General features: G+C 44.7%; 1 protein-coding gene across 1 annotated transcript in view; it reads right to left on the minus strand.

Annotated features, from left to right (window-relative positions):
• Window positions 1-276: 276 nt before the first annotated feature.
• The window catches only part of LOC140464659 (syntaxin-binding protein 4), a 115768-nt gene continuing 99121 nt past the window's right edge, over window positions 277-16923 (minus strand). The window contains exon 21 of the mRNA XM_072560021.1: window positions 277-6893. Within this exon, the coding sequence (XP_072416122.1) occupies window positions 6784-6893 (110 nt within the window). The 3' untranslated portion in view covers window positions 277-6783. The remainder of the gene's footprint in view (window positions 6894-16923) is intronic.

Here is a 16923-nt window from a genome sequence, read left to right on the forward strand (position 1 = left end):
ATAGATAATGTGAAGGCAGCTGATCTGCTTACAACAGACAATGCCTTCAACTATTTATAGTAATCCAGAGCCCTAGTCTAACACTTAATGGGCAGGAATTTGCAAATCACCATGGCAAATGGTAAAATTTGAATTCAGTAATGGAAAATCCAGTGATTAGATTAGATTCCGTACAGTGTGGAAACAGGCCCTTCGGCCCAACAAGTCCACACTGACCCTCCAAAGAGTAACCCACCCAGACCCATTCCCTTTGACTAATGTGCATAACACTCTGGGCAATCTAGCACGGCCAATTCACCTGACCTGCACATCTTTGGACTGTGGGAGGAAACCGGAGCACCTGGAGGAAACCCACGCAGACACTGGGAGAATGTGCAAACTCCACACAGACAGTCACCCGAGGCTGGAATTGAACCTGGGACCCTGGTGCTGTGAGCCACCGTGCTGCCCATGATGTAGTTGTTGTTAAAAACCCATCCAGTTCAATGATTTTTTTTAAAGATGGAAATCTGCTGAACTTACCTGGTCTGGCTTACATGTGATTCCAGAGTCTGCACCAATGCAATTGACTCTTAACTGCCCACTGCAATTGCCAGGAATCTGTTCGCTGGGAATTCAGCATAGGCACCCAATGCCAACCTTGCCTGTGACGCCCACATCCCATCTTTGAAGAAATTTGCTATTAACTCAACTCATCATTTGATTCAGTTAGCTGTTGTTGAATATTAGAAAGAAAGCTGTCTTTCCAGCCTATGTTATTTGTCCTGTCTTAGCATATGGTGATGTAACGCACAAGTCAGTCAGATGTTTAGACATTAAAGGATAGGGTGAATGTGCCGGAAGGCCATAATTGTATTGAATGGCGAAGTAAGCTCAAAGACCCAAATAGTCTGTTCTATTCCATAAATGCTCTTTCTGAAAGCATGTAAATTGGTTCATTATCTGCTGGTGCTTCATCCTGCACTTCTCAGTGAGTGGTTAGTTTTCCTTTGTCATTGCCTTCCACATTCAGGCAGGGTGCAGAGGTCTTCCTAGGTCTACTACTGCCCGAGTTGGCATTGGACCTATACTGTCAGCATGACAATGAACTACAGATTATCCATTTAGCCAAACAAGCTAAACAGCTCCCCAAGTGAATACGCCAACTCCCATTTCCTGTGTTTCCCAAGAGCATGTACTGTTTTTCCAAGAGTGGACCATTGGCAAATATGCCGAGGAATGTTAAAATGTGGGGTTCACAAGCAATAAGGAAGATTGGTCACAATTCATTCAAACTCGAATGTAGGCTTTGGGATTAACAGTGAGGGAATGTGGAGGTGAATCAAACTTTTGGGAGGGAAGGGGGGAAATTAAAAAGACATAAACAGTTCTCAAATCCAAGAATTTGCGGAAGTTCTTATTTGGTTTTCAAAATGACGTAATCAGCTTCTATCATGACTCAGTTTTCTGTAAACTGCAGAATTTTATTTTCAATAGACAGTCTAATTTCCCTAAATGTCAAGAAGAAATATTGTTTTTTTGTCTTAAGTCAGAGTTTATAAACTGTCTTTGAAGCGGTAGTTGTGTGAGTGCATAACAACGTAGCTCATACCAACACAATCAGTAATAAGGAAAGGATGAGATCAGTTCAATTTCTAAACCATACATAGTATAGGAATGTTATGAACTACTATTGGGACCACTATTGTTTGTGATATACATAAATGATCTGGAGGAAGTTTTATAGGTGGTCTGATTAGCAAGTTTGCATATGATACTAAGGTTGGTGGAGTAGCAGATAGTGAAGGGGACTGTCAGAGAATACAGCAGAATATCGATAGATTGGAGAGTTGGGCAGAGAAATGGAGTTCAATCCGGGCAAATGCGAGGTGATGCATTTTGGAAGCTTCAATTCAAGAGCGAACTATACAGTAAATGGGAAATGTCCTGGGGAAAATTGATGTACAGAGAGGTCTGGGTGTTCAGGTCCATTGTACCCTGAAGTTGGCAATGCAGGTTGATAGAGTGGTCAAGAAGGCATACGGCATACTTTCCTTCATCGGACGGGGTATTGTGTATAACGATTGGCAGGTCCTGTGACAGTTGTATAAGACTTTAGTTCAGCCACATTTGGAATACTGCGTACAGTTCTGGTCGCCACATTACCGAAAGGGTGTGGATGCTTTGGAGAGGGTGCAGAGGAGGCTCACCAGGATGTGGCCTGGTCTGGAGGGCGCTAGCTATGAAGAGAGGTCAAGTAGATTAGGATTATTTTCATTAGAAAGATGGAGATTGAGAGGGGACCTGTTTGAGGTCTACAAGATCGAGAGGTATAGACAGGGTGGATAGCAACAAGCTTTTTCCCAGAGTGGGGGACTCAATTACTCGGGGTCACTGGTTCAAGGTGAGGGGGGAAAGTTTGAGAGATATGCGTGGCAAGTTCTTTACGCAGAGGGTGGTGGGTGCCTGGAATGTGTTGCCAGGTAGAGGTGGGCACAGTAGGATCATTTAAGATGTATCTTGACAAGTACATGAATGGGCAGGGAACAAAGGGATACAGATCCTTCGGAAATAGGTGGCAGGTTTAGATAGAGGATCTGGATCGGCACAGGCTTAGAGGGACGAAGGGGCTGTCCCTGTGCTGGAATTTTCTTTGTTCCTTGTTCTTGAATCTTTGAAGGACAGAATAAGCACTACATCATTGTGGCAATCCTTTATACAGTTGGTTTCAGAGCAGGATACCATCTACACCTAATCTCAGTGAAGACTACCCTCTGCACATGGTGAAATTCACTGAGGCATGTCTTTTTTTTTATTGTAGGGTGTATTCTACATTATTAAAGTGACATAATTGTTTTTTGGCCATGAGATCATTAGGTATGAAATGCGCACCCACAAATTACAGGTGTTGGTGAAATCTGGTTCAGCAACAAATAGCTGCTTTTAACTTTCTCTGTTGCAAGGTTAATGCTTGTATTCTCTGGGGCAGTACTGAAAGCTGCCAAAGTGATTAGCTGTCCAAGGGAAACAGCAGTTTTGATTAGGGTTATGGGTGATGGAAATGACAAAGGGGTCACTACATTGCATTTGTTTCTTGGTGTTTAAAAACAGACCAATCTTTTAACTTCTGGCAGACAGTATTTATTTTCTGTTGAAGGTGAAATGAGTGAAGGAAAGTGGAAAAGCTATATTCCATCTTTCTTTCTGCGGGAGCTGCTTCAATGCATCATTTTTCTAAATGCTTACATGGGAGTAGGTGGCACTGGTGTTGAATGTAGCTCTGGGAGGGTTATTACTGACTGGTGCCCTAAGCAGCACCCACTATGTTGTCACTGGGACCTGAGGCCAAGATCATGTCCAAGGAGTGACATTTACAAACTGCTCCTCCTCAAAAGGTTCTGTCTCAAACTCTCTCTTCTCAATACAATCAGTAACTAGTTGCTAATGTGCAATAAATTGCAAGGTGGCACAATGGCCCAGTGGTTAGCACTGCTGCCTCACAGCACCAGGGACGTGGGTTCAACTCCTGCCTTGGGCAACTGTCTGTGTGGAGTTTGCACATTCTCCCCGTGTCTGTGTGGTTTTCCTCCGGGTGCTCTGGTTTCTTCCCACATTCCAAAGATGTGCAGGTAAGGTGAATTGGCCATGCTAACTTGCCCGTGGTGTTAGGTGCATTAGTCAGGGGTGAATGTAGGGGGTGGGTCTGGGTGGCTTGCTCTTTGGAGGATTGGTGTGGACTTGTTGGCTGAAGGGCCTGTTTCCACACTGTAGGAAATCTAATCTAATCAAAATTAAATCTTGTTAATTAAGAGACTCGTTCAGGAAGTGGCTTTCCTGTTGTCCACTAGACTAAGTAGATTCTGTAGTTTCCAACCCTTAAAGCAGGCAGTGGCAGTAATCTTCAGTCCATATGACACAGTAAGCTGGCATACCCAAACAACAACACGCAATGGCAATAGATGTTGTCCACTCCTAACTGCCCCTTGGGTCAACTACATTGCTATGTGTCTGAAGTCACCTGCAGGCATAAATGGGGAAGGATGGCAGAGTTTCTTCCCTCAAGGACAGTAGTGAGCCAGATGGGATGGGTATTTTATGATGATGAATGATGGTCGTCGTGGCCTTACTGAAAACTAGCTTTGTATCCCAGGATTGATGAATTTGAATTCCGTGAGGTGCCACGATGGACATTACACCAGGGCAATTGGCTGGCCTCCGGAAACACTCCTCATTACCATTGTGCCAACATCACCACCCCATATCTCACCCAGTGCCCCAATGTCACATCCCCATATCTCACCCAGTGCCCCAACATCTCATCCCCATCTCTCACCCATTGTGCCAACATCACCACCCTATATCTCACCCAGTGCCCCAACATCTCATCCCCATCTCTCACCCATTGTGCCAACATCACCACCCCATATCTCACCCAGTGCCCCAACATCTCATCCCCATATCTCACCCATTGTGCCAACATCACCACCCCATATCTCACCCAGTGCCCCAATGTCACATCCCCATCTCTCACCATGTGCCAACATCACCACCCCATATCTCACCCAGTGCGCCAACATCACCATCCAATATCACACCCAGTATGCTAATATCACATCCCCATATCTCACCCAGTGCCCCAATATCACATCCCCCATATCTCACCCAGTGCGCCAACATCTCCACCCCATATCTCACCCAGTGCACCATCACCATTCCCATATCTCACCCAGTGTGCCAACATCACCATGCTATATCTCACCCAGTGCGCCAATATCACATCCCCATTACTCCCCCATTGCACCAATATCACATCCCTCATATCTCACCCATTGCACCAATATCACATCCCTCATATCTCACCCATTGCACCAATATCACATCCCTCATATCTCACCCATTGCACCAATATCACATCCCTCATATCTCACCCATTGCACCAATATCACATCCCTCATATCTCACCCATTGCACCAATATCACATCCCTCATATCTCACCCATTGCACCAATATCACATCCCTCATATCTCACCCATTGCACCAATATCACATTCCCATATCTCCCCCAGTGGGCCCTTTCTTACACTGGAGGATATTTAGGGAATATAAACCATGGTACACTTGATGGACACAGCTCACTTGACCTGAAACTGGAACAACAGACATGTTCATGGTCAGACTGATTCAATGTCAAATATAATTTTACAGAACAACTCAGTGGCACTAACAGAAACGGCAAGCCACTTGTCAGAGCAGAAACACAGTGCGTTTGCGTACTTCAACAGGAACCATATGAAGGAGAGAAAGTTCCCAAGTATATTTCCCTTTGCAACTTTCTTGGTCTTGTAAAATCTAACCAGAACCATTTCTCCAAGAAGACATGTTCTTGTTAAAGAGAGAAGTTGGGAATGGGGGAGACGGAATGTGGAATTGATACCGACAGTACTTTTTTGGGAATTAAAAGTTGTGGGATAGTGTGTCCTCCGAGGACAGACTGTTCTCTCCCAGAGTTGAACACTTAGTCACAGGGCTTGCCAAGAACTAAACCAAATCTTGACACAAACTATACAGCACTGGTGAACTGCCACAGATTTATTTCCGGCCTGCTATAACATTGTGGGTTAAAGCCTTTTTTCCATGGGGTTGTGAAATGTAGTAGAAATTGAGCTGAGCATTAGCTGCATAGATGAAGGGTGATTGTAGCTGCTTTACACAATTGCTGCTTTGTGAATGCTGCAGCATTATCGGCAGCTTGTTTCACTTGACATCCTTTAACAAAAGTTCCAAAATGTCAACGTGCCCCAAATCTAGGGGATACCACTCAACTTAACTGCAGACATGTGTCACTGAGGTTTTAACTTGCAATCTACCAACTCAGTCTCAACTAAGATCTTGTTCTGAAGTAGGGTCACTAGGGAGTTGAAATGCTAACTCTGAGCTTTGTCTCCACAGAAGCTGTCAGACCTGCGGAGTTTCTCCAGCAATTTCTGTTTTTTGTTTCAGATCTCCAGCATCTGCAGTTTTTTTTTTGTTTTACAATAACGATTTTGGGCTGATTCTAAACGCATGATCAAAATGCACACTGTCTTGGTCCTCTGAGATATTCACCCTCCGGTCACCTGCTTTACTTGGGATGTGTTATTGGTACTTTCCATGGTTGTTTTTTGGGGTATCAATGGGCACAACATGTAACAATTTTTACAGTGTGGCAACCTGTACTTAATTTGCAAGACATTGCGATGCTAAAGTCATGGAGCTCAACCCTTCCATTCGAAACTTAGATGTTGGGGCACATTAACAAGAGTTAGAATCCCTATAGTGCAGAAAGAGGCCACTTACCAACTCTCCAAACAGCATCTCTCCCTATCTCCACATTTTATCATGGCTAATCCACCTAACCTGCACATTATGGAGTAATTCAGCTTGGCCAATCCACATAACCTACCCATCCTTGGACTGTAGAACGCAGCCAGAGTACCCAGAGGGGACCCACATAGACTGTGGGAGAACACGCGGGGTCCACACAGAGAGTTATCTGAGGCTGGAATTTACTCCAAGTCCCTGATTCTGAGAGACAGCAGTGCTAACCGCTGGACCACTGTCTCTGCTTTGTAAAAAGCGTTCCCAATCAGCTGGGCTAGTGAGGAAAAACATTAACAGCATTGACTCTGTCTCTTCTGTTTTCCATGTTTCACCAGGACTGCTACCTACTGGACAAAATACTTTCTTTTGTATAATATTACACTATATATATGTACATATATATAAACAATTGATCTCCATAAACAGTAAAATATTTACATTTTTTAAATAAATAATATTTCTTGCAACTGGCTGTTTCTATGTACGTGTGATGAGGCATTTTTTTCCCGGCTGCTTTTCCTGTTCTGTGCCCACGACTCCATGGTCAGTGCATCTGCAGTGGAACAGAGAGAGAGAGAGAGAGGATGGTTTAAAGTTTGGAGAATAGAGCAAACCTCCAGCTTTTCAGGGCCAGTAATTGCTGGAGAATCTCAGCAGGTCTGGCTGCGTCTGTGGAGAGACAAGAGCTCTGAAGGAGGGTCACTGGACTCGAAACATTGACCGTTTCTGCACCACAGATGCTGCCAGACCTGAGTTTCTCCAGTCGTTTCTGTTTCTGTTTCAGATTCCCAGCAATCGCAGTTCTTTGTTCCATTTCCAATTTTGTGGTCTCGAGTCTTGCTGAAAAGACAGAGACATTGTCAAAGCTTCCTGTCTTGCAAGAATGATTAAATGATCTTTCACAACAATGTATACCACAGGAAAAGGTTCCCATTGAAAGGGAAGCCAATTCCAATTGGAGAATGCAAAAGAGAATTATTAGCTCCCCAAGATCCTAAGTAATTGGAAACCGGTAGAAAGCTTCAACAGATTTATTTTGTTTGCAGAGAATGAATCACTATTGTGGGAAAAGATTTGCTAACCCACGTGAGGCCCACAAAAGCAAAATTGGCCAAACTATACCAGCACACCCAGAATTCCCGAGCAGCTCACAAGCTGGATCAGACAGCATGCAGACAAGGGAATACACTTTTAAGCTCCCATGGACGTGACAGAGCACCGCGGACGGTGGGCGGCACGGTGGCACAGTGGTTAGCACTGCTGCCTCACAGCACCAGAGACCCGGGTTCAATTCCTGCCTCAGGCGACTGACTGTGTGGAGTTTGCACATTCTCCCCATGTCTGCGTGGGTTTCCTCCGGGTGCTCCGGTTTCCTCCCACAGTCCAAAGATGTGCAGGTCAGGTGAATTGGCCATGCTAAATTGCCCGTAGTGTTAGGTAAGGGGTAGATGTAGGGGTATGGGTGGGTTGCGCTTCGGCGGGGCGGTGTGGACTTGTTGGGCCGAAGGGCCTGTTTCCACACTGTAAGTAATCTAAAAAATATCTCAAAGCCCCAAGGGAAGTTTCACCACCCAGCAATACCAAAGCCACACAAAGGGAGGCACTAGCAAGGACGTGCTCCGAGAACAGGACAATGGAAGCACCTCACCACTTCAGAGGAGACATTAACAGCTACCTGTGAAGAGGAATGGAACCATCGATACTGTCAGGATGTTGCATTGTGCGAAGGAACATTGTAGTTTCCCATTTCTTAATCAGTTTCATTGTGCAGCATTATTATAAAACTGGTCTCATCCTCAGCTCTGATCTATCTGTATAGACCATCAGTTCTGTGTCAGCTGGTCTGTTTTCTCTTCCAGCAATTTCGCTTGTAATAAACTGTCAGTTTCACTTGGAGCTGTGTTTTGTGATCTCTAACCTATTGGGTAAGTTTCTCTGACAACTATGTATGTTGCCTCCAACAAAAGTAAGTGTTCTATCTTTAACCTTCTGATGTGTCAATGTGAGAATTTGTGATTGATGAGCACTGTTAGGAAGAAGGACAGATCATAACAGTCACAGATTGATATGACTTGAACGTTTACAAGGATCCTCTGTTGTGACCTGGGGATACCATCCTTTCTGTTTAACAACTGGGGAGTTGAAGAGAGTCAAGCCCCTAACAGGCAGAAACATTCAAATTCCAGGGTGGGGCATTACCTGTTTTGTTTGCCACTATATTCAGGCAAGTGCCTGGTCTTCACAAAAAGAATGAAAATTTCCAACCAGACGATCTTCTAGCACAAATGCAGTCCATTGTAACTGTGTTGGTGTTTGAGAGAATTATTCAATTATTCTTCATTCCCGGCTTTTCCATGCAAATTTATCCTTTTCAAAGTTGTATTAGAGTCATAGTCATCGAGATGTACGATACGGAAACAGACCCTTCGGTCCAACAAGATCCATGCCAACCAGATATCCTAAATTAATCTTGTTCCATTTGTCAGCATTTGGCCCATATCCTACTAAACTCTTCCCATTCATATATCCATCCAGATGCCTTTTAAATGTTGTAATTGTACCAGCCTCCACCACCTCCTCCAGCAGCTCATTCCATACACACACCACTCTCTGTAAAGAGAAGTTGCCCCTTAGGTCCCTTTTGAATCTTTCCCCTCTCACCCATGCCCTCTAGGTTCAGACTCCCCTACCTTGGGGAAAAGATGTTATCAATTCACCCTCTCTGTGCCCCTCACGATTTCATAAAGGTCACCTCTCAGCCTCCGCCACTTCAGAGAAAATAGCCCCAGCTTATTCATTTCTCTATTGAAAATCACTAATGAATGTGCTTTCACTGATGCTTGAGGCTATGAGTTTCAGGTTGTATCGCACTGCAGGGAAAATGTCTTGTGCCCAGTGGGTACGCCCGCAATCTACTTCAGAATTTGTGTATAACTTTTAAGTGAGTCCTTCGCAGAGCTGTCTGGAGTCTGAGAAACAGACACCAATAGTCAAACCTTGGTCTTTTTCTAATTGAATTGCATTCCAATTGAAATGAGGGGAACATTTCCCATAACTGTCCGGGTGCCTTAATGTTGAATTAATAATTGCTTCTTAACAACCCTCATCTACCTTTCTACTCCATAGTCCAACACGCTGTATTGCTACACTGGCTTTCAGCGTGAACTAACTGATGAAGGAGGAGCACTCCGAAAGCTAGTACTTCCACATCCATGTCATTGCTAAGACTGGGATGGGGGGGTAGTGCTATGACTTCAGTATCAATATTTTGAGTCTCTGGACAGCAGATTAAGTTGTAAACTTCTGCTTAGCTCCTTGGATTCATGTTTTGGACTCTGCTCAGTTTCTAGCATTTCAGATGAAACTTCGTTTGAACTGAAATAAATGCGTCAGGAATGGCTCAGGATTGAGATCTTCTGACCAATCAGATGATTCTTCGCTGTGTAAAAACTTTGTGGGCATCATTAATTAAAGGCTTATCGTCAGCGAGTGGTTAGCACTGCAGCCTGATAGTGCTAAGAACCCAAGTTCAATTCCAGCCTTGGGTGACCGCCTGTGTGATGTTTGTGTGTTCTCCCAGCTCCCTTAGGGTGCAGGTTAGGTGGATTGATTAAATTGCCCCATAGTCTCCAGAGATGTGAGGGCTAGGTGGGTTAGCTCTGGTAAATGTGGGGTTCTGGGGATAAGGTGCGGGTGCTAGCTTGGGATGGGACGCTGTTTGGAGGGACAGTGTAGACTCAATGGGCTGAATGGCCTATTTCTGTATGATAGGGATTCTGTGATTGTGAAAATCATCGAACATCCCATTACCTTCAAGTGATGAGAACAGTGAAGCCAATACTCCATTTTCAATACTCTTCCCAGTCATAACAACACTGCAAAACCAACAGAATGAATCAACAATGTTGCACAAAAGTCTGCAGCCCCTTGTAATTAATTCATTCTTGGCCTGCCACTGGCTGGGTCAGCACTTATTGCCCTGGAGAAAGTGCTGGTGAGCTGCCTTCTTGAACTGCTGTAGTTCTTGGGATGCAGGGAGACTCAGAATACTGTTCGAGAGGTAATTAGAGTCATAGAGATGTACAGCACGGAAACAGACCCTTCGGTCCAACTCACCCACACCGACCAGTTATCCTAACCAAATCTAATCTTATTTGCAGCACTAGGCCCATATCCCTCCAAACCCTTCCTACTCACATACCCATCCAAGTGCCTTTTAAATGTTGTAATTGTACCAGCCTCCACCACTTCCTCTGGCAGCTCATTCCATAAACGCACCACCCTCTGCGTGAAAAAGTTGCCCTTTAAGTCCCTTTTAAGTCTTTCCCCTCTCATCCTAAACCTATGCCCTCTAATTCCGGACTCCCCCACTCCAGGGTTCTAGGGTTTTGACCTAATGATAGCGAAAGCATGGTAATGTAGTGCCAATTGAGGATGATGAGTGGCATAGAAGGAAACTTTGAAGCTGGCGGGTTTTCCCATGCATCCATTGCCCTTGTCCTTTTAGGAGGTAGAAGGACCTGCTGAAGGATTGTATTCATTAGAGTTTAGAAGGTTCAGGGGAGATCTAATAGAAACTTACAAGATAATGCAGGCTTAGAAAGGGTGGACGCTGGGAAATTGTTTCCGTTAGGCAGGGAGACTAGGAACCATGGGTACAGCCTTAGAATTAGAGGGGGGTCAATTTAGAATGGAAGTGAGGAGACATTTCTTCAGCCAGAGGGTGGTGGGTCTGTGGAACTCATTTCCACGGAGCGCAGTGGAGGCCGGGACGTTAAAGGCAGAGATTGATAAATTCTTGATCTCGCAAGGAATTAAGGGGAGAGTCGGGTAAGTGGAGTTGAAATGTCCATCAGCCATGATTAAATGGCGGAGTGGGCTTAATGGGCCGAATGGCCTTACTTTCACTCCTATGTTTTATGGTCTCAAGGAGACTTGGTGAATTTCTGCCATGCATCTTGTCGTTGGTACACGCTGCTGCTACTGAGCATGAGAGGAAAGAGTGAATGTTGAATGGGGTGAGTGGGTTGCAAATGAAGTGGTTGCTTTGATCTGGGTGATTTTTTAAAAATTCATTCATGGGATCTGGGTATCACTGGCCGCATCCTTAGAGCTCCTTGGGAGGTTGGTGATGACCTTCTTGAACCACAGCACTGTGTCGAGTGTAGGTAGCACACTGCTGTTAGGGAGGGAGGTCTGACCCAGCAACACTGAAGGGACAGTGATATACTTCCACATCAGATGCTGCATGGGTTGGAGAGGAATTGCAGGCAATCTGATTCCCATGAATCTGCTGTCATTATCATTCTGGATAGTAATGGTCATTTATTTGCAGGGTGCTGTCTAGGGATCCTTGCTATATTTCTACAGTATATCTTGTGGACAGTACACACTGCTGCTACTGAGCATTGATAATGGAGGTAAGTGAAATGAATTCTATCACACTCCTGCCCTGTGCCTTGTAAATGCTGGACAGACTTTGGGGAGACAGGTGAGGAGTTATTTCCCTCAGAATACCGACACAATGATAACACAGACCAGACCAGACCAACACAGACCAATGATAACACACACCAATCCAGAGGAGTCTGAAGTTGTGCCTCCAAACAGAATAACTTCAAAAGAGTCAATTGGATTTTATTTCCAAACCAAACGAGGCCAACTACTGATCTTTAATTTGGGAGAGTGGAAAATGCGAACTTTTGGACAGTTTTTTTAGTGCACTCAGTTCCATACCCATGGCTTCCACAGATTCAGATAACAACCATGGCACAGAGAGTGTAAAACTCGCTGGTTTTATTGACCTGAACAATGCAGAGTTTAGATGTTTCTGATCTATTTATACAGACCATGACCTGTCCTCCACATGATTGAATTGAATTGAATTGAATTAGCTTTATTGCCACGTGCACTGGAATGAGGGCAGTGAAAAGTTTGCAATGTCACCGCTTATGGAGCCATCTTAGGTACGTGTCATCCAGGTACAGATACTTGTGCATCTTATCTAATGCATATATGTGGAGGTTGGTTCGCTCAATTGCCTGGCGAGCTAGTTATAATGCAGAGTGATGCCAACAGGGTGGGTTCGATTCCTACACCAGTTGAGGTTATCATGAAGGACTGTCTTCAGGTTAACCCACAATCGGTTGTCTCTCTGCAATGAGAGTGCAGACCCAAGGTCTGCTAGGACCATGCTTTGCCCTTCATGAATGTGGAGACTACTCTGTCCTTTCGAAGATGAGTTAATATTTATTTATTGAATTTTAGTCGATGAGTATCTAAGGTGAAAAATGAGAACATTCCAATATCATGTGGTTATTTGAACCACAGGGTTAACAGTGATTCATTCTGGGCAACACAATGACATGCGGCACCGTCATCCTCTGAAGCCCCAATTACGTCTGTTCACAGTTACTGAGAACAAGCCCAACTTTAAACTATGGCATCTGTTGTTAACTAACGCTGTATCTACTTTGCAAGTCATCTTACAGCTTTAGAAACACATCTAGACCTGCAGCATGATAACTGCATAAAAGCAGAGTTCATGTGAATTGGATGATGACAGAGACAGTTTTGTTTTTGTTACTTATAGCAGTTAAGAACCCCAGCTAGTTAAAAGTTGTTATGATGGAGAGCCAAACATTGTGTGGAAAAATATTATGCAGAAAACCCGCACACAAAGTGTGTGCCAATCTTGGCCCATGCTTTGTGTTTTCATGTACAAACAAAGCTGTCACATATTTTCACTTTGAACATTTAACACAAACTACAGGTATTTCACTATTACACTATTTCAAACCCAATGCAGGTTTCACAGGCAGAATGTTTCAGGAAGAGAATTAAATTGAACGTTGGCTCCATCGTGTGGCCAGATTTTGCATTGCATGTATTGTCCTGGTTAAGAACCTGAGAACATGAGAAGGCCCAGCCAGAGGAGGCCATTCAGTCTCTCGAGCCTGCTTCAACATTCAATACAATTACGACTGGTCTCATCTCAGCTTCAACTGCACTTTCCTGCCTGCTCTCCCGAACCCTTCTGTAGTGATTGTAACAAGGTTAGCCAGATGGACCTCCTAGAATATGAGTTCCCTGAATGGGGCTGTTAATCTGGTCAGACTCTATGAGTTGGCTCTGCTGAGGCTGTACCAGAGTTAAGGACTTTCCGCGTGTAAATAAAGGGTGGCAGGATACCGGCCTCTGTGGAGTTATTTCATGGGAGACTGATTAGCAAGATTAGATCTCATGGAATACAGGGAGAACTAGCCATTTGGATACAGAACTGGCTCAAAGGTAGAAGACAGAGGGTGGTGGTGGAGGGTTGTTTTTCAGACTGGAGGCCTGTCACCAGTGGAGTGCCACATGGATCGGTGCTGGGCCCTCTACTTTTTGTCATTTACATAAATGATTTGGATGCGAGCATAAGAGGTACAGTTAGTATGTTTGCAGATTACACCAAAATTGGAGGTGTAGTGGAGAGTGAAGAGGGTTGCCTCAGGTTACAACAGGATCTGGACCAGATGGGCCAATGGGCTGAGAGGTGGCAGATGGAGTTTAATTCAGAAAAATGCGAGGTGCTGCATTTTAGGAAAGCAAATCTTAGCAGGACTTATACACTTAATGGTAATGTCCTAGGGAGTGTTGCTGAACAAAGAGACCTTGGAGTGCAGGTTCATAGCTCCTTGAAAGTGGAGTCACAGGTAGATAGGATAGTGAAGAAGGCGTTTGGTATGCTTTCCTTTATTGGTCAGAGTATTGAGTACAGGAGTTGGGAGGTCATGTTGTGGCTGTACAGGACATTGGTTAGGCCACTGTTGGAATATTGCGTGCAATTCTGGTCTCCTTCCTATCGGAAAAATGTTGTGAAACTTGAAAGGGTTCAGAAAAGATTTACAAGGATGTTGCCAGGGTTGGAGGATCTGAGCTACAGGGAGAGGCTGAACAGGCTGGGGCTGTTTTCCCTGGAGCGTCGGAGGCTGAGGGGTGACCTTATAGAGGTTTACAAAATTATGAGGGGCATAGATAGGCTAAATAGGCAAAGTCTTTTCCCTGGGGTTGGGGAGTCCAGAACTAGAGGGCATAGGTTTAGGGTGAGAGGGGAAAGATATAAAAGAGACCTAAGGGGCAACATTTTCACGCAGAGGGTGGTACGTGTATGGAATGAGCTGCCAGAGGATGTGATGGAGGCTGGTACAATTGCAACATTTAAGAGGCATCTGGATGGGTATATGAATAGGAAGGGTTTGGAGGGTTATGGGCTGGGTGCTGGCAGGTGGGACTAGATTGGGTTGGGATATCTGGTCAGCATGGACAGGTTAGACCAAAGGGTCTGTTTCCATGCTGTACACCTCTATGACTCTATGACTCTAATAGGACATGTCCTGAAGAAACCTGCTCACAGTGGTTATCTTTGAGTTGGCGTAAGCATGTCTGGCATCAGGAAAGCTTGACTTGTTTTATCATGCCAATGAAGATTGGGTCCAGTATATGGAAAATGACATTGGGGCAGATGAAAAGCAATGAGCAACTTTCCTGGCAGTTTGTGGACCCGCAGCCTTTTTCAGTTATTAGGAGGCTAACCTTCCCTGAGGCACCAGGTATGAAAGCCTTTCGTGAGCTGACTGGTTTAATTAGGGAATATTGTGACCCCAAGCCTCCTCTAATCCTGAGATGCTATCGGTTTTACTCAGTAAGTCAAAAACCAGGGGAATCATGTCATGATTTTTTACGATATTAAGATGACTGGCAGAGGCATGTGATTCTGGTTTAACTGTTAATAAGATGCTGAGAGACTGTTTGGTATGTGGGATTAATGATGTCAACATGCAGAACTATCTACTAGCCGAAACCCATCCAGACTTCAAACAGGCTCTACAACTGGCTTTATCATCGGAAAAGGCGGCAAGTGGAGCATATGAGTTACAGAGTATTCCGATGGAAGTGACACCCTTGCCAGCACGCTGACTGAGCTTGGGGGGACACCGCTTGAGTGAAGACAATTGCATGGCCTCACTCAGAACATATCCTGTCCAGAGGGACTCTCGGTTAGCCCACACCAAAACCCCAAAACAAAGCTAAGCCTCGGCCAAATGGTTAACATTTTCTTCAGGAACCGGGCCGGTAAGCCATTAAAGTTGCTGTCAGTATGCAGACTCGAGACAGCTAAAGAGTACAAGTGGTTCTGCAATAACATTACAGTTCTGTTCTTCTACAAACTCACGCGATGGAAAACTGCTGTAGAAAATCACTATACCCATTCAGTAGAAAATTCATGCTATCCAAACAGCGTCCATAATTCATGAATCATGTTATAGTCGATTCACCTGGACAGAACACACGTACCAGAACGACCTGTAACACTGGGTCTGAATTGAGTAAAAGAACTGATAGGCTGGTATCCAGGACAGTGACACCCTGGAGAGTCCAACTACGGCTGGTTTGGAACAGCTACATTGCTTAGCAACATTCAAATCAGAGCCAATCAAAATAAAGGTCTGGTTAAATGGTCAGCCAGTTCTAACAGGGGTCGATGTTTCAGAGGTTGTAGAGCCAGGCCTTAACAAAATTCACTCTGGACTGCAACTCTAGTGCAAGACCCTGGCTAGATGGAGAACCTATACTGGGGGTCCCTTACAGATTAAGGATACAACGTCGGTTCGGGTCTTTTATGAGAAGCAGCTGGTACAGTTCCCACTGATTGTAGTAAAAGGCTCAGGCCTAAACTTGATGGGGTGACATTGGCTAAGACAGGTTTACCTTGATTGGCTCAATATTTTACAATTAGAAAATGGCCGCCTGAGTGAAGTCCTAATTAAATACCCAGAAGTTTTTCAGGAAGGTCTAGGGACTATCAAAGGAGCCAAGGCCACACTGGGTGTTGACCAGGAAGTAATTCCCTGATTCTGCGAGGCCTGCCCAGTGCCATTTGCCTTAGGGGCAAAAGTGAGGCAGAAATCAGGAGGCTGGAAAACGTAGGAATGATCGAACCAGCCCAGTTTGTGGAATGGACAGCACCGGTCGTACTGATTGTGAAGCCTGATGGGTGGGTTCACCTTTGTGGGGATCTTAAGCAAACGGTAAACCGTTCCTCACAGCTGAACAAATCCCCGATCCCTCACATCGAGGATTTTAGACACAAAGCTGGTGGAGGGCTGTTTTTCATGAAGCTGGTGGATCATCTGGTGAAGGAGCGTCGCTCCGAAAGCTAGTGCTTCCAAATAAACCTGTTGGACTATAACCTGGTGTTGTGCGATTTTTTAACGTTGTCCACCCCAGTCCAACACCGGCACCTCCATATCATATTTGAGGTACGTAAGATATGAAAGGAGATTGACAGAGAAAACACGTTCCTCGTGTGAGCGATGGTCACTGGTCCTGAAACGTTAACTCTGATTTCTCTTCACTGATGCTGCCAGACCTTCTGAGATTTTCCAGCAATTTCTGTTTTAGATTCCTCATGTGAGGCAATCCTGAATGAGAGGTCATACTTTTAGAAGAAAGGAAAGAGGATCTGACAGAGATCAGGACATAGTTCTTCCCTGAAAGTGCTGTGAACCCGTATAATTCACTCCCCCAGAGTGTGGTGG

The sequence above is a fragment of the Chiloscyllium punctatum genome, chromosome 40 (assembly GCF_047496795.1).
Source record: "Chiloscyllium punctatum isolate Juve2018m chromosome 40, sChiPun1.3, whole genome shotgun sequence".
Taxonomy (NCBI): Eukaryota; Metazoa; Chordata; class Chondrichthyes; order Orectolobiformes; family Hemiscylliidae; genus Chiloscyllium; species Chiloscyllium punctatum.